This window comes from Babylonia areolata, chromosome 6 (genome assembly GCF_041734735.1).
Source record: "Babylonia areolata isolate BAREFJ2019XMU chromosome 6, ASM4173473v1, whole genome shotgun sequence".
In the NCBI taxonomy this organism is placed as follows: Eukaryota; Metazoa; Mollusca; class Gastropoda; order Neogastropoda; family Buccinidae; genus Babylonia; species Babylonia areolata.
Genome location: NC_134881.1, coordinates 47,694,276 through 47,715,343, shown reverse-complemented (window position 1 = coordinate 47,715,343; position 21,068 = coordinate 47,694,276). Strand labels below are relative to the sequence as shown.

The window sequence follows — 21,068 nt, the reverse complement described above, 5'->3', positions numbered from 1 at the left end:
GTGCGCGCGCGTGTGTGTGTGTGAATACCGGGGTTATAATATTGAGGACATAAGCCATTTATCGTCAGATTGAATATAGCTGTAAGGTCGAGAAAAAACACACCCAAATTAACAGAAACAAGATGGACAGAATAAGGCAATGCGCACACAGTACGAATGATACGATAAAGTGTTTTGACAAAACAGCCGCTGCAGCTGCTACTGTTATAATATTATACACAATACTGACAGTCCAGTTTATAAACAGATTAATTCACAAGACACACAGATGGATGTTAACTTGTATACAGCAATGCTGTGGGTTTTTTTCTTTTTAGATAAAACAACAACAACAACACGAGAACGACAACACTAACGTCTAATATCACTGATAGTGAAAAGACGCTAAACTAAAGAACGAACGGACGAACCAATATTCATGTGGAAAAACAACACAGGTGCAACAATACGAATAAAAAATGTATAAGAAATGAAAGTGATATATAGCTGAGAAGTCCCAACAACCACGTCATAAAAACACGGCAGATCAAGTGTTAGAAAAAGAAATACATTTCTGATCACTTGAAATGTCTACAACCTGACTTCAGTTTTTCTCACCGTGTGATATATAGATATAGCCGGTACGTCGTCGGGCTGAACCGTGCGTAATGACAATCATTATGTAGTTTAAAAGATGATAATAATAATGATAACAATAATAATAAAATAAGAATAATCGAGCGCAGCCACAGTGGCTTAAAGGTCCACAAAATACGGTGTTAACTCTCTCCATACGAACGGCGAAAGAGACGACGTTAACAGCGTTTCACCCCAATTACCACCATCAAAATATTGCAAGCAGAAGGCTTTTACACTGAAGACGTGAATGTTAACAAAGAATACCACAATTCTGACGACGGAAGCTATAGGCTGGGTCATTGAGACACCCACTGGACATCCGACGGGTCTGTGTAGAGGAGAAGAGAGGGCTGGCCGTACTGAGTGAGTTAAACATTTCAACATTCGTCCGAAATTGCATTGAAATTCCAAATCAAATGTGATTCAAAATCATAAAAGTGCATGATACCGCGCACGCACAACACACCCAGTGAGACACAGACACGCAATGACGGCTAATTAGAAGCTCAGAACAGTGCCTCGTTTCTCGGATATGTATGTGTGTGTCTGCTCACATCACCACAAAGAACGAGACTTCAAATAAAATGCAGTTCGATAACAAAGTTTGCATTTGTTACCAAGACGTGTCCAATGCGGGTCATGCTCTGACGCGTCTCAAAGCATTTCTGCACTTAAAAAAACCGTGTCGGGAGGACCTTAACCACTTGACTGTTGCTGACAAGGATGCTGTTCAGTGAAGGGCTGTCACGTCACTGAGACAAGACAGAGATTACAGGCTAGGACGTCAGTGAAGGGCTGTCACGTCACTGAGACAAGACAGAGATTACAGGCTAGGACGTCAGCGAAGGGCTGTCACGTCACTGAGACAAGACAGAGATTACAGGCTAGGACGTCAGTGAAGGGCTGTCACGTCACTGAGACAAGACAGAGATTACAGGCTAGGACGTCAGTGAAGGGCTGTCACGTCACTGAGACAAGACAGAGATTACAAGCTAGGACGTCAGCGAAGGGCTGTCACGTCACTGAGACAAGACAGAGATTACAGGCTAGGACGTCAGTGAAGGGCTGTCACGTCACTGAGACAAGACAGAGATTACAGGCTAGGACGTCAGTGACCATTCTGTATTTGGACTTCTTTCCTTTGGGGATTGTACTACTTTTGTTCAGCAGTGACAATGACACACAGTGGACAAGCACACAAAACGTAGGAACTGAACTTCACACACGTGCCACATTGATGCCGTTAGATAATTCACCAGGGTTCAGCAGTCTAGGGGTTAAATTCTTCTTCTTCAGCGTTCCCAGGCCATCATCAGACGGTCAGTCCAGAGTAGGTTGCGAAGTCCGCAGTCCGCCGGAGCTCTGGCGCCGTTCCCCACAACTTGTCCTGGAGCGCTGCAGGACTGGGCCAGATCTGGTGCCTCAGCTCTTTGTGTACAGGGCAGTTACGTAATCCATCCACTTTCTGTGTGGTGCAGACGCATACCTGCTGCACTGGTCGAACATCGTGGGGTCCACGCACAGCAACGACTACAGGCTGTGGCAGTACGACCAGTACGCCTCGCGCGCCGTCAAGGAGGTGTGCGAGTTCGGGTCCTCACGCTCCCTGGAAAACGACATGAAGGACAACGTGAGTGGATCGTCTATCTCTTTTTCTGTCTGACTGTCTGTCTGTCTGTGTGACTGTCTGTTTACTGTATGACTGTGTCTGTCTGTCTGACGCCTGTCTGTCTCTCTGTCTCTTTGCATATCTGTTTACCCGTTTACTGTCTGCTTGTCTGTCTGTTTACTGTCTGTTTGCCTGTTTGTGTGTCTGTCTCTTTGTCTGACTGACTGTCTGTCTGTTTGTCCACCCCCATCTCCGTTTCTCTGTCTGTCATTCTGCCCCCTCTGTTATTTCTAGATGTCTGTCTCTATCTACCTTTCTGTCTGTGTGTCAGTCTCTCTTTTTTTTACCCTTTCTCTATGTGTCCCTGTCTCTTTCTCTGTATGTCTACCTTTCTGTCTCATTTTACCCCTTACCTGTGTTCTCTCTCTCTCTCTCTCTCTCTCTCTCTCTCTCTCTCTCTCCACACCCCTTTCCCCGCCGATAGCGATGATTTATTCAAGAAAATGCCAAATAAACATTATGTGCTGAATACGTATCAACCATTTTCATGCACGCATATTTCAACACACTGGCATTTCATTACAAATAAATCATCCCTTCTTATGGAGGACATGTACAAACACAAATATATCATTGTTATCGCCTCTCTGTCTCTCTCTCAGTCTGTCTCTCTCTCGTTTTGTCTTTCTCTCATTCTCTCTCTCCCTTCCTCTCCCCCCCCCCCCTCCCCCCCGCTCTCTCTCTTTCCCCTTTCCTATCTCTCTCTCTCTCTCGCTCTCTCTCTCTCTCTGTGTCTCTGTCTGTCTCTCTCAGTTTCTGTTTATTGCTGTCTGTCTGTTCCTGCCTTTTTCTTTCTCTTACTCCCCACCCCACCCACTCACCCCGACAGCCTCACATCATTTTGTTGGTTGGTTGGTGTCATGTTTATCTCTCGTACTGTTATGTTCACGGGTTTTCTGCGTTGAGGGCCACAAGAAACATTTGTTTACTTACTGCCCATTATACGCTCTGGCATGTAGGGCAGCAACGAAGACCCGCCACTCGTCAGTTTCGGACCAGTCTGTGAATGGTATCCCTGTGATGTTCTGTGTCTTAAGTTATCCATCCACTGTTCTGTTTGGCTTTTTCTGTTAATCTTTTTTATCCTTTTTTTTTTTTACAATGACAAAAAGTAATGCGTGTTCATATTGCATGGCCATCTTTCTTTTCTCAAGAAAGTAGGGTGAACAGGAAAAGAACCGGCCTGAAAATCCCACGTGAAAAAAGGCCCACGGATTTTTTTTTTTTAGTGAACGCGTCCTTTCGTGATTTATGGGAACAAAAAAGGGAACAAAGACCACTTAAACTTTATACACAGGGGATAATTCTGTGGTAGTGACATAAAAGAAATCTCTCTCTCTCTCTCTCTCTCTCTCTCTCTCTTTCTCTGTATCTGTCTGTCTGTCTCTCTCTTGCGGGGGCCACATTCAAGATGACGAGGAGGTAGGATTTTGTTCGAGCTGCCACGTTTTGTGTGCATTTTGTCGCTTCTTCGGTTTCCAGGAACGAAATTACCACAAGGAATGATTCATAACAATACAGTGTACAAGAACAAGTGACAGAATGATTGACTTACAAGCGTGGAGAGCTGCAATTGGCGTTTTTCACAGTGTGCAAATATGTAGGTCAAAGTGTCAACAAAAGAGTTCACGAGCAAAGAAGGTGAGAGCTGACCGGAACACAGAAAATGACGTGCCGCTGACTGACATTGTGTTTGGGTGCATTGTGTGCCTAGTATTCGCTACAGTGGTTGTCAGTTTTGGGTCGAATATACAGGAAATGTTTACTATGAAAAGTGTGTGGATTGAGGAAGACAGAATGAGACTGGGAACAATGTCATGTGTATACAATGTATATAGTGTCAGTGACATGGAAGGCTTGTGTCAACTCACCTTGCACGTGCCAGCTGTGCTGTTCCTGTGTTGTGCCGTTAACGCTGTGTACCTGCTCCATAAATTACTGACCAGTGGAGACATTGAGGAAAACCCGGGACCAAACAATTCCGAGAAAGGAATGTCGACTGAAGAGGTGAAGAACACAACAACAATGGCGTCTGCTTCAGCTGATATGACAACATTCATGCAAGCCATACAACAACTACACGATCAAACTTGTTTGTCAAGAGGAGATCTTAATGAGATTAAGACCGAACTTGGAAAGGTAAAGCTGAAATGCGAAGAGATTAATACTCGCTGTGATAGAATTGAACATGACCATAGACAACTGGCGGAAACTGTTGCTGACATGACGTGTGACATACACGATCTGTTCGATGTCACAGCAGAAGAGAAGAGAGAGACAGGGAGACTGACATCAGCAGTGACGGATCTCAAAGAAGAAATCTCTGAATTGAAATCAGAAATGGACAGACTGGAAGAATATTCCAGAAGGGAAAATCTCCGTATATTCGGCATTCCCCACAGTGACCAACAAGAGGACAACGACACGTGGGTGCAGACTGTTGTTGACATTCTGAACAGTGTGGAAGGACTGAAGACATGGACCCCAGATGGCATCACACGGACACATCGCATCGGGTAGAAGTCATTGCCAGTATAAAACATCTAAAGGCAGGTAAAAGTGCCGGACCAGATAGGATAGTCAGTGAAATGCTTACTCATGCCAACTCAGTTGTGATTGATTTTCTGGTTGTTTTATTCAACAGGTTAATCGAAAATAGGTCTTTTCCTGCAGAGTGGGCAAAATCTGTCATAGTCCCGATACATAAAAAGGGAGATACTGACAATCCTGATAATTATAGAGGAGTAGCTCTCACAAATATAATTAGTAAGGTATACACTCATATTTTAAACAGAAGATTAACAAAATGGGCAGAAAGGGAAGAAAAGATAATCGAGAAACAAGCAGGTTTTAGGGCGGGGTATAGCACTGTAGACCATATATTTACTCTATATGCATTAGTACAAAAATACTTATTGAAAAACACTAAACTTTATATGGCATTTGTTGATTTCAGGAAAGCTTTTGATTCTATAAATAGAAATGTATTGTGGGATGTATTACGTAAAAATGGCATTAATTGGAAATTGTATAAAGCTGTTAGAAGTGTGTATGATTCAGTACTGGCTTTTTATAAACGAATTAGTTATGGAACTGTCACAGAAAGGTAAACTTGGCATTCAAATGATCCCAGGAGCAATAGAAAATTTTATATTATTATTTGCAGATGATATTATTTTTCTATCAGACACAGTCACTGGATTACAAAATCAACTAAATGTGTTAAAGCAGGAAGCTCATCGATTGTACCTGTCAGTTAATCTAGATAAAACAAATGTAATGGTATTCCGAATGGGAGGGCATCTTTCTGCTCATGAAAAATGGTTTTATGGAAATGTAGATGTAAAGGTAACAAACTCTTACAAATACTTAGGACTTTATTTTACAACGAAACTAAGTTTGAAGCATGCTTGGGAGGAATCATATAGAAAAGGAAAGAAGGGTGTCATAGAAATAATCAGATCGCTTAGAAAGTTAAATTGCATTGATCTTTGTATATTTTGGAAATTATTTGATACGCAGATTGAGCCTATGCTGACTTACGGGGCAGAAGTTTGGGGTCTTAACAACAATAATGATATAGAAAAAGTACACACATTTGCTATTAAGCGTTTCCTTGGTGTTCCACTTCATTCATCAAATAAGATTCTATACGGGGAGACAGGCAGATACCCACTTTATTTGAGAACATTTGTAAAATGTATTAAATACTGGATTGAGGTAACACGTTTACCAGTATCAAGGCTATGTAGACAAGCCTATGAAATGATGTTGGTACAAGAGGAAGCAGGGAAGCAAAACTGGCCATACTTTGTTAAGAAGGCATTAATAGAAAATGGATTTGGAATTGTGTGGTTGTGCCAGGGCGTAGGGTATGAAAATGGGTTTATTTCTGAACTTAAAGATAGACTGATTGCATCATACAAACAAAACTGGCATGCACAAATGGAATGCAAAGAAAAATATACTTGGTTCTTTTCATTTAAAAGTATATTCCAAACAGAAAAATTTATTATGATAATATCAAACAGATGACACAGAACATACCTAGCCAAATTTAGACTGAGAACACTTGGCTTTAATGCCAATAAAAGGTGGTTTGAAACTGGCACAGCAACACAGTCTCCCTGTCCAATATGTAACTCAGCTACTGATGATGAAAACCATTTTGTGTTTCAGTGCAAATCTTATGATTTTATTTGTAAAAAAATGTATTCTTTTTGAAAAGAATGTAGTAAAAAAAAGAGAAGATATGACAATGCTGCTCAGATCTGATGATGAAGACATCATAAAATCATTTGCATTTCAGAAGCATGGGATTTTCGAAAGAAAATGATAAACAGAAGTTTAGATGTACAAATATGAGTAAAGCAAAACAAAAAGCAATCTTACAAAATGACGCTGTGACTGCTATTATTCATTTATGGAAAAAAACACTATTATAGGATATGCTATTTGATGATAATTTGATAGATACACATGATTGTGTATATGTGTATGCATAAATATTTATTCATTTTGGATGGTCGAGCTGACTGAAGTTATCAGTTTTATATTTGTCTCATTTTCGGTATATGCATTATTTGTGTGTGTGATGAGAATATTGATTTATGTTTGTTTGTTTGATCTTATGTCTCCTGATAATGTATTGTCAAAGCGTCTCTCTCTCACTCACTATCTCGCCCCCCTCTCTCTCTTTCTCACTCCCCCCCTCTCTCTCTCCCTCTCTCCCTCCACCCCCCTCTCTCTCTCTCAAGTTCTAGCACTGAAATGTCTGGGTCCTTATCCGTGGTGATTGATGTATCATGCAATGTGTTCTTGGAACCGGCGCTGTGCGTGTGTGTGTGTGTGTCTGCGTCTTAGTGGCTGTATCCTGTGCATAGGTGTGTGAAGGAAAAAGGGTTAACCTTGTTTTTTGTTATGTAACTCCAGCGGAGTGATGTGGTGGGGACGGGAGGAGGGCGGGGAGCACGGGGTGGGTGGGGGGGACTGACACTGCGATGGTTTATTCGTACAGGCCAGAGAGAGTGAGGGAGAGGGTGGGAGAATGTTTAATGGGTGAATGTTTTATTCGTGGACAAGGAGTAAATCGACTATTTCGCCAGTTTTATCGCTTTCAGTCCGGTTCTTTCGATAAGTGATTCTTTGTGCTTCAGACCATATAAACGAGTTACTCGACCATATAAACGAGTCGTTACTTGGAAAACACGCGCGCGCGCACACACACAAAAGCGCGCGCACACGACCACACACACACACACACACACACACACACACACACACACACACACACACTCCTTATAAAGCTCAAATGTTCTCTTTCTCTCTCTTTCCCATTTCCTCTTAGCCTGTGTCGCTCTCTCTGACTCTCTCTCCCCATCTCTTTCTCCTTCTTTCTCTCTGACTCTCTCTCCCCATCTCTTTCTCCTTCTTTCTCTCTGACTCTCTCTCTCTCCATCTCTTTCTCCTTCTTTCTCTCTCTCTCTCTCCATCTCTTTCTCCTTCTTTCTCTCTGACTCTCTCTCCATCTCTTTCTCCTTCTTTCTCTCTGACCCTCTCTCTCCATCTCTCTCTCCATCTTTCTCTCCGACTCTCTCTCCATCCCTTTCTCCATCTTTCTCTCTCTCTCTCTCCATCTCTTTCTCCATCTTTCTCTCCGACTCTCTCCCCATCCTTTTATCCACCTTTCTCTCCGACTCTCTCTCCATCTCTTTCTCCATCTTTCTCTCCGACTCGCTCTCCATCTCTTTCTCTATGCCATCGTTCTTGTTTCATACCCAGAACGAGGCAAAAAAAGAAAACAACAACAAAACAACCAGTCAACCATCAATGTTATTGTGCATGTCTCATCACCCCGACGAAATAAGTTGGTTGTTCTTCCCCCCCCCCCCCCCCCCCCCTCCAAAATCAGCCTCCTTCTCATTCTCTCTCTTCCCCTTCCTTAATTTCTCTCTACCATGGGTATATATATATATACGTGTGTATGTGTCCATATATATCCACCCTCGTCTCTCCCACTCCCTCCCCTTCTCTCATATTCATATTTATTCATGTGATGCTATGCTTTGTATTTGTATTAAATATTTATAATATTTTCACTTTTCATGAGGGCAGGATGAAAGCAAGACATTTGGTTTTATCTTTTTTATTCCATTTTTCCCTCAATAAAAAGGTTCGTTCGTTCTCTCTCTCCCTTCTCTTCCTCCTCTTTCCCCCGCCCTCCCCTTCTCTCACCAGCCACCTCCACCCCCATCCCCACCCTCGCCTCCCCTCCCCCCCCCCCTTTTTTTTTTTTTTTTTTAAACTTTTTCCCACTCCTGCTCTCAGTCTCTCCTGCTGCGCTTTTCTGTTTTTCTCCAATCAACAGACGTTGTTTCTGCTGGTTAACTCTTTTGCTGGCAGTTGGCGAAGAAGCACGTGGATGAACTAGTCACGTGACGGGTTAAACCCACGTGCGGGAAGAGTGAGCGGCCGACAGATTGTGTCAACAGCGCGGCACAGTGTAAAAACATTTACAGGTCTTTTCTCTCTCTCTCTCTCTCTTTTTTTTTTTTTTTTTTTTTTTTTTTGTTACTCTTTTTTTTCTGTGGAGAATGTTGTGGCTGCTGTTGAAGAACCCACCACGCCGTTTTAAGCAAAATAAGCAATCTGGAAAGTAAATGACGGCTTGCTTGGTTGGTTCCTTGGGGTTTGAAGTTGTACCATAGAGTTCTCTCTCTCTCTCTCTCTCTCTCTCTCTCTCTCTCTTTATTTTTGAGAGAGAGAGAGAGAGAGACGTGGGTGGAGGGAGTTTCGAGATTATGTGCACATGCAGGTATAGAAGAATACTTCACTCACCCTCTCCTTTCCGGTCCCCACACCCTTCCCGACTTGAGGATCCAGCACACTGAGTGGGACGCTGTGTCTCTCGAGTGTTGACGTGAGTAAGAGAGAGGGGGGGCGGGAGAGAGAGGGGAGGGAGGAGGGAGAGTGATAGAGGGATTGACAGAAAGGGATAGTCAGAGAGAGATGGGGGGAGAGGGTGGGAGGATGGAGAATGGAGGTGGGAGAGAGAGGGGGGAGGGAGGAGGAGAGAGAGGGGTGGGGGGAGTGAGAGATTGGGGAGGATGGAGAGCGAGAAAAAGAGGGAGAGAAAGGGATAGGGGGAGTTAGAGAGATTGGGGGAGAGAGAGAGTGGGGGAAGAGAGGGAGGTTTAAGGGATGGAGAGAGAGGAGAGAGAGAGGTAATGGTGTGAGAGAGGGGAAGAGAGAGAGAGAGGCAGGGGGAGAGAGGGAGGTTTAAGGGATGGAGAGAGAGGAGAGAGAGAGGTAATGGTGTGAGAGAGGGGAAGAGAGAGAGAGAGAGAGGCAGGGGAAGAGAGAGGACACGACGTTTAACGTCCGATCTCACGAAAGGAGCACCCTCGCCGTCAAGAGAGACGAAGTGAAGGGCCACGAGAGACAACGTTGATGCCCCCTCACCCTCCACACACACACACACACACACACACACACACACACACACACACACACATTCTTTTTTTGAAGTTGGGATGCACAGAAGGTAAGAAAACACGGCGAATGTAAGACGGGGTGGGGGAGGGGGGAGGCCCTTTACAACAGATACATCATTCAATATCCACCATACTGATAACGATTGTTGAGCATCAGACTGGTACATGATAAATCCAAACATATTAATCGCAATTCACTGTAATGATAATCAATGTTGAGCATCAGACTGGTACGCAATAAACTGTCGTCAGTTTTCACGATGCTTAATCTTCTGTTCTTGCATTGCAAGTGTAAACTTTGTTTTCAGAGTCAGACGAATGTTAATGTTTGTTGCGCTAATTCGACGGAAAATGTATCACTTTTGTGTGTGTCATTAAAAGGGAAAGAGAAAAAGAAACACATGTCCATTCACTCAGTTCCCTTCAGGACCTATACGTTTTGTGTGCCATTAAAAGAGGGAAACAGAAACTGCAACCAGTCATTTCCCCCAACAAAGAAGTGAGCAGACGTACATGTATCAACAACATTGTGGATGAGGTGAAACAGAAACATTGGGGTTGGAAGGACCACGTCCTGAGGATGACAAACCACACATCATCACGCATTCATCAGATGGTCACCACCAGGGAAGGACCACGTCCTGAGGATGACAAACCACACATCATCACGCATTCATCAGATGGTCACCACCAGGGAAGGACCACGTCCTGAGGATGACAAACCACACATCATCACGCATTCATCAGATGGGCACCACCAGGGAAAGACCGAGTCGGACTACTAGGCACAAGGGGACTAACTTTGGCAGAGGAGATGAAAACAGAGGCGATTTGTGCAGCGCGAAGTTTGCTTGGAATGTTCTCAGATATGTGGAATTAACCGTGGAGTTGGGAACATTGTTAACGAAAAGCAACTTACCACTGCTAAGCTCGCTCATGCAACCCCCCACCCCTGGAGCGAAATCAGCTGGCTCGCTGAAGACCGATCTGTCCGGAGAAGATTTGTTGGTGCCTTACGATCCAGCTGGAGCAAAGAGGATGAAGTCAATAATGCAGTCAGTTCCACTCTGGACCAACAGTGACCAGGAACAGAAGGAGAACTCTTGAGGGCTGAAATGCTTGAAAGGCCAATTACTGTCTTCTGCTGTCTCGGCACTGCTTCGTTTTTTACATCTTTACGTTTGTTTGTTTTTGTTGTTGTTGTTTTTGTTTGGTTGGTTTGGTTTTTATGAAAGTAACTTTCTTTAAAACAGAAGAAATTTCCTCCCCGAACTCAGAAGCAAAAGTTGGAACTTCTATATTTCGATGGTTGTACAAGTACATTTTTTGTTTCTGGGTTTGGAAATGTCTTCTGTGCATGCAGACTCAGAGGACCTGCACCAAGGACTAGTGTTATACGTCCCTCATCTTGTCTCTTCGCTACCTCCGGTCTTCACTTGTCCCAAGCAGGAGAGGTCCGCTTCTCTTTCTTTCTGTCTGTCTTCTTTTCTTTCTTTCCTTCTTTCTTCAGTCCGTGGTTTATTTCGAACGGTTGCATAAATGTTCGTGTGTGTGTGTGTGGTGTGTGTGTGTGCGTGTGTGTGTGTGTGTGCGTGCGCTCGCGCGTGTGCGTATGTGTGTGTGTGTCCGTTCGCACGTACGTGTACTACTAGTGTGCATGTGTTTGCGTGCATTGATGTGTGTGTGTGTTTGGGATAGATAGATAGGTAGATAAAATAATAGATAGTCAAAGATAAGACAGAGACACAGAGACAGAAGGAAAAACAGGGAAAGGGAAACAGAGGAAAAGCAGAAGTGGACAGGGGAGAAGAAGGTGTCAACATCCCTCTTCAGTCCTCACTGCCCCCTCCCCCCCCCCCCCCCTCTCTCTCTCCCCCCTTTATCTCTCTCTGTCAACAGCAGAGCGCCACGCAGACAGACGGACGGCAACACCTTAGCGTCTGCGCGAATAAAATTTAATGTTTCTCTGTGTATGTGTATGTGTGTGTACGTGTGTGGTCGTCTGTGTGCAGACGTTCGTGTAAAACAAGTGTCTGCAAGTGTGTATGTGTGTGGACACGAGCACACTCAAGTTTCCAAAACAGCCCTGTCTCATGCATGCATGCACGCACGCGCGCGCCCACATACAAACATAGTCAGACAGACAGACAGACACACACACACACACACACACACACACACACACACACACACACTTGCAGGTGATTAGGTGTGTTACGTCAGTAACTCAGTACAAACTTTTCTCTGACGATCGATGGAGGGTTGTTGTGTAACGAGGGCCAGGAATTGCAGTCGGGTAGCTGAAGTCAAGTTGTAGTGCAGCGCTGTCAGCTAATTATCTGCACCCCCCACGGGGAAGTTGCCTGCTGCTGCTGCTTGCACCCAGAGAACCAGGACCTCTTCGTTGAGACGCTCAGCTGCCAATACAGAGAGTGGGTTCGAATCCCGCTCTCGCCCTTTCTGACTGGGAAATCAAACTGGGCGTCTAGCCTTTCGGATGAGACGATAAACCGAGGTCCCGCATGCGGCACGTACTTGGCACACCGAAAAAGAACCCATGGCAACGAGTGTGTTGTCTGGCCAATTCATGTAAAAAGAAACCCACTCTGACAGGCACACAAACACACATGCATGCACTCAAGGCCTGACAAACGCGTTGGGTTATGCTGCTGTCAGGCATTTGCCTAGCAGATGTGATGTAGCGTGTATGGATTTGTCCGAACGCAGTGACGCGAGAAACTGAAACAGGAAACACCCTTGGCCCCGCGTGCCGTCCGGTGGCAGCCACGTCCGCGAGACGCGGTTGTCGTTCTGGTCTGTTTCGGGCAGCTGGTTTAAAAAGGATTAGGTGTGTGTGGGTGAGGAGTGTGTTAACTGGGACGGGCGAGGGTTAGATGTTTGGGGTTTCTTTGCGGCGTGCGGATTTGGATCTGGCGTTGATGAGTAGGTTCTACGCTCTGTCTCTGTCTCTGTCTCTCTGTCTCTGTCTCTCTCTCTGTCTCTCTCTCTCTCTCTCTTTGTGTTCTAAACCAAACCAGTGAAATGGTGATCATGCTGTGACGCGATCCAGATTTTCACATGTTCATTATCCAGCTCACAGTGGTATGGAAAGCACAAAATAAAATAACGAAGCAGCCTGAATCCTCCGTGTGTCCGTACTCTTACCATGCCAGAGCAGAAACACGGCAGCCTCATGGAAAAACAATTCATATAGAAGACAAAGAGTAGGCTGAACAATGAGGGAAAGGGAGGTGAATTCGAGCAGAGTTCAACACTCCATGCAGCTGGAAAAGTCGAGCTACCTATGACACAATGATTACCTACCATGGGACCCTACTCCGTCAGTCCTCGTCTGTAACAGGGAGGGAATGTAGATAAGGGGAGGAATTAACGTACCGGAACCAAGGTATTGTGATCTCCCCTTTGCACTTTTTGACTGACGTCCCGTATGGTTCCTCGCCATGAAAAAGTGCGCTGCTTACGCTCTCGTGTACGTGTGTGTGTGTGTGTGTGTGTGTGTGTGTGTGTGTGTGTGTTGGATGGTAATTCGTTTCCCAGTCGCCGACTTGTACGTTTTTAAGCTCTGGGTGGTCGGTACTGTGGCTTTCTGTGAAAACGATGTGGTGAGTGGACGATAACAAACATCACTATATGGACCAACGTCTTGCCGTATCACCACCACCATCACCACTACCACCACCACCATCATCATCATTACACCACCACCATAACCATCAGTTTGTTGGTGATACTTCGCTGTTGGTGGTGTACGATGATCTAAAAATAAAACAACGAACTAGTACTCTGCACGTGAACTGAGTAATAGCGATGCCAGTCATCCACCCCCGACAGACAGACACACACACACACACACACACACACACACACACACACACACACACACACACACACACACACGTACACCCCCACCCCCAACGCCTCCACCTCCCAGCCCCCGATCCTCCCTCACAGTTTGTCCCCGCTGAACCAGCTCCGATGCTTCAGCAGATGTTGCTGTGATGTTACACGAGTTGCGTGCATCCTGGAGCAGGTTGGTGCCAGGGAAAGCACCGATTCACCGGAGCTGAGGAACCTGACGGGGCAACGTCTTCAGGAATCACTGTCATTCTTTAACCCCTCCACTGCTGCCGCCAAGTATTGATTGCTCATTACTCAGTGAAGGGCTGTCACCTGAGACAGACTCTAGTTCACGGATCAGGGTGTCTGGAGGAAGGTGACGGAATAGTTATGACGCCCATCTACCAATACACAGAGTCCGTGATGGTCTGGGTTCGAATCCCGCCCTCACCCTTTCTCCCAAGTTTGACTTGAAAATCGAACTGAGCGTCTTGTCATTCGGATGAGACGATAAACCGAGGTGCTGTGTGTAGCAGACACTTGGCGCACTGAAAAAGAATCAATGGCAACGAGAGTGTGTTGTCCTCTGGCGAAATTCTGTAGTAGAAACCCGCTGTAATAAGTACATAAATATACGGGCATGCACTCAAGGCCGGACTCAGCGCGTTCGGTTATGTTGCTGGTCAGACATCTGTCTGGCAGATGTAATGAAGCGTATATGGATTTGTCCCAATAACGCATCCTTGAGAAACTATAACTGAAAGTCACTGTCATTTATTTGGACTTGTTCCTCTTGGGACCGCATTACTTTGTTCAACAAACTCAACAAAAGAGTACAGAGAAAGTAATGACATTTAGATACCATGCCAGTGTGATCTCTTCACAGCAAAGGCTTGGCAGCGAAGGGGTTTAAAGGTGTATTGGTGAGGAGAGTTATGAGCAAGAGTCGCCGAAGAAACAATAGGACTTCGTGAACACTGATCTCCACAACAATCTTGACAAGACTGCACCGTCTCACCGCGGAAGATGTTGATGATTGATTAAATCACACACACACACACACACACACACACACACATTCACACACGGCGCGCGCGCAACCAAGCACACACACTGAGATACAGACAGACACATACCACACACACACGCACGCGCACAGGATACGTTTATTTTCTTCTCTTTTTTTTCTTTTTTTTAATAGAAATGAATAAGCATTAAAATCTATTTTACGATTGAGACTGATTCGGCACTTTAAAAGGCCGATTGAGCGTCTCAGATTCAGTGCATGGGTGTGTGTGTGTCTGTCTGTCTGTTTGTCTGTCTGTGTCTGTGTAAATATACATTTAAATGATTATATATATGTGTGTGTGTGTGTGTGTGTTCTCTTCCTGTGTATGGATTATGACCTGTGGATGACTATTCATGTATTCTATCAGATGTTTTGTTGTTTTCCATCATTTCTTTGTTGTTGTTTTTATTTGCCCAGAGGGCTGAACATAAAAAAAAAGTAGTAATGCTTATTCTGTTACCCTCCTGAAATATTCGTAAAATTTGTTTCGTCCACCCCCCCTCTCTAAACCCCACCTCCCCCCACCCCGACCCCCACCCTCTCTCTCTCTCTCTCTCTCTCAGGAAAGGGAGTGAATGGGTACAGCGGGCGAGGCAGATAGGGGATGAGGATGGGGATGTTGGGAAGGGAGGGGAGTTGAAGGCTCGGGTGTCGTGGAAGCAGAGATATTATATACACAAGTGTGGATAAGTCCTACTGCTTGCAGTCTGTCTAAAACGGGGCCCTCTTATCAGTCACGTGATTGTGTCGTCATAGCTAAACTTCCCGAAACGTAACGCCCGTAAAATATGACCCAACCCCTCAACCTCCTTATGTCGGTTTCAAAACGTGCGCACGCGCTCTCTCTCGCACCTGCACTCAATACTCGAACAAAAGTAAAGGTAAACAAGCATTAAAAATCTAATTTGGGATTTCGTGCAGCAATTTAAAACACTTGTCAAGTTTTTTAGACTCTCTCTCTCTCTCCGTCTCTCTCTCTCTCTCTCTCTCTCTCTCTCTCTGTGTCTCTCTCTCTCTCTCCAGAGATACACATGCACGGCACAGAGAGACATTCAAGTCCGCTGGCGATAACAAGACAGAAAGATAGACACGACTCGCACTTCAGCAGTTAAAGAGAGAGACCGAACGTGCTCCAGTGGATCGTTTGTGATAAAAACGTATTGGCTGAAACAGTTATGACGTTGTAAATCACCAATCAAGTTTACCGTGCTCACTTAAGCATTGGGCACTCATATAAGAGAGAAAGAGAGAGATATATATATATAGAGAGAGAGATGTGCATTCAACAAAACAAACTCCTCTTTGTGTGAACCCATAGCCGCTGTCGTGCTCACATCCTTCCCACGTCAGAGATGCTGCAGTACAAACCATGCAGGGATATCTGCACTACATGAGTACAATGGCTTACACGTATGGTTCAGCTAGACCGGCAGGATTTGACCCCATGGTAAAAACTAACAGGGTTGAAATAGGCCCTACACCGGCGCCTGGATGACTTAGACAATGGAGTGCAACTGTACCATCGTACAGAAATTCTAGTTCTGTATCATTACACGTGTGTGTGTGTGTGTGTGTGTGTGTGTGTGTGTTTTCAGTTATCAGCTGTCAGATTTGGAACATTTCTCGTGCATACACTCTTTGGAGGAAAAAAAGAAAGAAAAGAAACATTGTTTAAAGAGAGAGAGGGAAAAAATCAGAATCGAAGATGGAACTTATATATATATATAAACAACACTGAACGAATATTTGATGTGGTGTTTCTTGAGCTAGGTGATTGTTTTTTTAAAAAAATGAATGTGATCCTGAAAACAATCAGATCTGTCTGCCATCCCATATTATTCAAACAGTGCACAATGGGCCGCCGGTGTTTCTCTATCAGGACCTTACGCTTGGAACGACATTCCTCTTTCGCTTCGTCAGATCACGCACTCGGCCCTTTCAAGTCTTGCCCACATGTATAACCTACGATTTTCCAAAGTAACCTTACGCTTTGAACGAACTCCCTGTTTCGCTGCGTCAAAGCCATGCGCTCAGCTCTTTCACGTCAGGTCTTGAAACTTACGTATTTCCAAAATGTACCTTCATCCCACTCCCATATTCCGTTAACTGTATCTCCTCTAGCCTTCTTTCTACATCTAGTTATAAGTTTTTTTAAAGGCTTTGATTCATTCACGCCTGTGTGAAAATCGAGTCTGGTTTGTCTCCCTACGAGAATTCAGCGCTATATGACAACATTTTGAAGACGATGATGATCACTAAGAAGTCAGCTTTGTTTTGTCTGCGTCAGTTCACATTCGTCACTGTGAAACTTGATGCCCGGGACTGTAGCCAAGCAGGTAACAGAGAAAAAATTCAGTCGTACAACTGAACATAAATCCTAAAGGAAAACAGCTTTTCTCAACAGTAGTTGTGGTTACGTTTGCAACAGCAATAGTGGATACAGTAACAGGAGCAGCAGCAGCAGCAGCAGTAGTAGCAGTAGTAGTAGTAGTAGTAGAAGCAATAACAACACTTAGTGTTGTTCAACTTCTTGTTCAGTTTCAGTACCAATAACGTTGAGCTCTTCATGACCATAATTTTTTTATCCGGAAGCTTGTAAAAAATCTAAGCGGGCTGGTTTTAGGTGAAAAACTGAGAAATTGACGAATTACAATCAGATCAGATTTGATGGGATTAGATAGACAGACAGATAGGAAGGAAAGAAGGAAGAGAGGAAAGAAGGAATGTCAAAAGGTAGAAAGGAAGGTTAAAGAAAATCACCAAAGAATCTGAATACCACATGGTGAGGAAAATAACGCAATATTTCTCAGTCTTTAGCAGAATCCACGAACTTCCCAGACATACAGATAAGAGAGACAGGGAGAAGAGAGACACAGAGAGAGATGGGGGGGGCGGGGGGATGGGGGCGGAGGACAAAGAGAAAAAGAGAGAGAAGAAGAAGAAAGAAACAGACGGTCAAGGCCACCGCCGCCGATACCAGGAGTGACTGTGTGACATGTGGGGATAATTGTGTTGATTGTGTTTGTGTTTCTTTGATGTCCCGAGGGGGGGGGGGGGGGTGCACGGTGAAGGGAGGGGGGAGACTGAAGGCCAGACGTGTAACGTGTCTGTGTCCCCGGCCTTCACCTGGTCAGTGATTTACCTGTCCAGGGGAAAAAGGATGGATTGACAGCTGCGTCTAGACTGCACTGTGGTGGTAGTTGTGGAAGGTGGTGGTAGTTTTCGCTTTCGCGCGCGCGCGCGTGTGTGTGTGTGTGTGTGGTTGTTGTTGTTGTTATGGTTGGTTGGTTGGTTGGTGTTTTTTGTGTTTGTTTTTTTACCGTTCGTTCGTTTTCGTTCTGTGACATATTTTGTTTTACGATAACACAGCAGACGATTATGGGCACGGGGAAAAAACCCAGTCGGTATCAGGCCTGTATCCTCCCTTTGCAGGCAGCTCGTCGTCATCATAAACAAGGCGGGAGGAGCCGACACGCTCGTTATCCAGAGTCAGGGGAGACAGGTTGTCCTGGGTAATTCCGCTACCATCCCACCACCGACACTTGTAAATTCACGGTTTCACGTGCTGACGCTGTTCGTAATCAGACCTCCCCTGGTGTTAAATTTGACAATCACACACCAAACCCCTCCATCTTTTCTTCTTCTTCTTCTTTCTCCGGGTGAGGTTCAGTTGAGGTGTGGCTTCAAGTCGGGTGTTCGTGTCTTTCTTTTTGGGGGTGCCATCGTAGATCGTGTGTCTCCTGTGGATTCACACCTCTGTTCGCGAGAAGGAATGAAGTGTTGTGGAGAAGTTTCGGGTTCCAGCTTCAGTAAAGGTCAAGTCTTGTGTCTTCTTCTATACGGTGTCAGAATGGAAGAAATTCTGTTTGTTGGAATCTAGTCTAATGATAATAATTGTGTGTGTGTTTGTGTGAGTCTGTGTGTGTGTGTGTGTGTCTGTCTCTGTGTGTGTCTGTACATTCAAGATACGAGGATAGCCTTCTTCATCATCTCTAGAACAAATTGTTGATGCCTTTGCTGGTAAAAAGGCGACATAAAAATCATAAAAATAAAAGAAATAAACATAGGCATTTCATTCACTGAACAACACAAAATTCGTTCATCCAATGAAAACACAAATTCATTAGCGTACGATTGCTCGCGTGTACACGCGCTTTTCTTAGTCTATGCACGCGCATACGTTCGTAGATCGTCCGCCTCGCGGACTGTGCGTACGCTTCACGCGCCTGCATGTGTAGCTAGTTGTTACCACTGTCCTAAAAATAGATGGATAGCTCATTGGCCAGGAAAGCTGAAGCCAACTGGACGCCATGCTGAGACTCGTATCTGGCTGTCATTCCGTTGAGAAGTCGTCTGCTAACTGGTGGCACAGTTATCACAGAAAAACAATGCAGTGACACATTGCGCAGACTTGCTGTGGAGGCACACACAGGGTGGTCAGCTTAACTAACGCCGCGAGCAAGTGAAAGCTTGCCGTGAAGCAGTCATCGTAGTCAGCTGAGCGCTCGGCTACATGTATAAAGTTACACGTTCGCGCTGAAGTGACACGAGTGGCAAAATGGCTGATTGAACACTTCCGCCGGCTTCAGTTAGCAAAGGGGCTCAAAGAAGACATGCACTGTCCACTTGATTTTAGACCAGCGAGTTGTGACGTGTGTCCCGTTGTGTTTGCAGAGCGAGAAGATCCGCACGGTGATCAAGACCAAGTCCCTTTGGGGTCCTCAGAACATCCTGGGCTCCGTCAAGGCCGTGTACACTGTGAACAAAAAGAAACACCTGCTGTCTCTGCTGACCATGATAGGGCCCAGTCCTGACTGGTGTCTGGGTGAGTGGTGATGATGATGGTGATGATGATGATGAAACACCTGCTGTCTCTGCTGACCATGATAGGGCCCAGTCCTGACTGGTGTCTGGGTGAGTGGTGATGATGATGGTGATGATGATGATGATGATGATGATGAAACACCTGCTGTCTCTGCTGACCATGATAGGGCCCAGTCCTGACTGGTGTCTGGGTGAGTGGTGATGATGATGATGATGATGATGAAACACCTGCTGTCTCTGCTGACCATGATAGGGCCCAGTCCTGACTGGTGTCTGGGTGAGCAGTGGTGATGGTGATGGTGGTTATGATGATCATGGTGATAATGATGATGGCGATGATCATGATGGTGGTGGTGATGATGATGGTGATAGTGGTGATTATGGTGGTGGTGGTAGTGGTGATGGTGACGAAGATAATGGTGATGTGATGTACATGTAGTGTGTTATATGTGGTGTTACCAGCGTGACGAAATGATGCGATGTGTTATGTATGGTGTTGCAGGCATGATGAAAATGATGTGATGTGTGGTGTTGGTCCCGACATATGATGTGTTATGTGTGGTGTTACAGGCGTGTCAGCCCTCAGTATGTGTAACAGTAACTGCACGTGGGCGGACAGCATGGAGATTGACCTGTACCCCTGGGATGCTGGCACTGACAGTGGCATCACCTACATGGTCAGTCTGTCAGTGTGGGGGTGGGGGCATCACCTACATGGTCAGTCTGTCAGTGTGGGGGTGGGGGCATCACCTACATGGTCAGTCTGTCAGTGTGGGGGTGGGGGCATCACCTACATGGTCAGTCTGTCAGTGTGGGGGTGGGGGCATCACCTACATGGTCAGTCTGTCAGTGTGGGGGTGGGGGCATCACCTACATGGTCAGTCTGTCGGTGTGGGGGTGGGGGCATCACCTACATGGTCAGTCTGTCAGTGTGGGGGTGGGGGCATCACCTACATGGTCAGTCTGTCGGTCAGGGGGTGGGGGTGGGCTGTTCTTTGTCTCTCTGTCGGTTTGTATCTCTGTCTCTGTCTCTGTCTCTCTCTCTCTGAACTTCCCCCTCTTGTGTGGCATAGTAACTCGTGACATACGATGCCTTTTTTGTTTTTGTTAATGGTTGTTGGCGTGACACTTTTTTTTCCATTCTTGTTTAGCACAAAACCTTTCTTTTAGTGGCGGGGTTTGTGGGTTAATCTTCCACCGTCCATAAAACCCATCACCTGTTTTGCGACTGTCACGTTGCTCGGACACGGAGTGTGCACAGACAAGTTTTGCCGTGGATGTCCTGTCATTCCTGATAGGACGCCACGGAGAGTCGTTCGTAACTGGAGTCCGTGGCGGCGTTGCGTGTGGTGTTGCTTTACCGCACAGCTCAGTGGGCCCCCTGTTCGGTGTTTGTTGTTGGGAGGATTTAGAGCTGTTTGTCTGCACTTACTTTGCTCAATGACTTCGTGGGGAGTGCCTTCTTATATAAACCCACTCCCGGCAAGACGCAGTCTGTTTAGGTCTCCAGTATCAGGTAGGAAAATATGAATTTGAT

The 21,068-nt window shown here is 45.4% G+C and overlaps 1 protein-coding gene across 7 annotated transcripts in view; it reads left to right on the top strand.

The window, feature by feature from the left end:
* The window catches only part of LOC143283102 (spondin-1-like), a 221,377-nt gene that overhangs the window by 173,868 nt on the left and 26,441 nt on the right, over positions 1–21,068 (top strand). For all 7 annotated transcript variants that reach the window (XM_076589201.1, XM_076589200.1, XM_076589202.1 and 4 more), the window contains 3 exons: positions 2,097–2,248; positions 19,382–19,532; positions 20,102–20,208. In XM_076589201.1, coding sequence (XP_076445316.1) covers positions 2,097–2,248; positions 19,382–19,532; positions 20,102–20,208 — 410 coding nt within the window. The remainder of the gene's footprint in view (positions 1–2,096; positions 2,249–19,381; positions 19,533–20,101; positions 20,209–21,068) is intronic.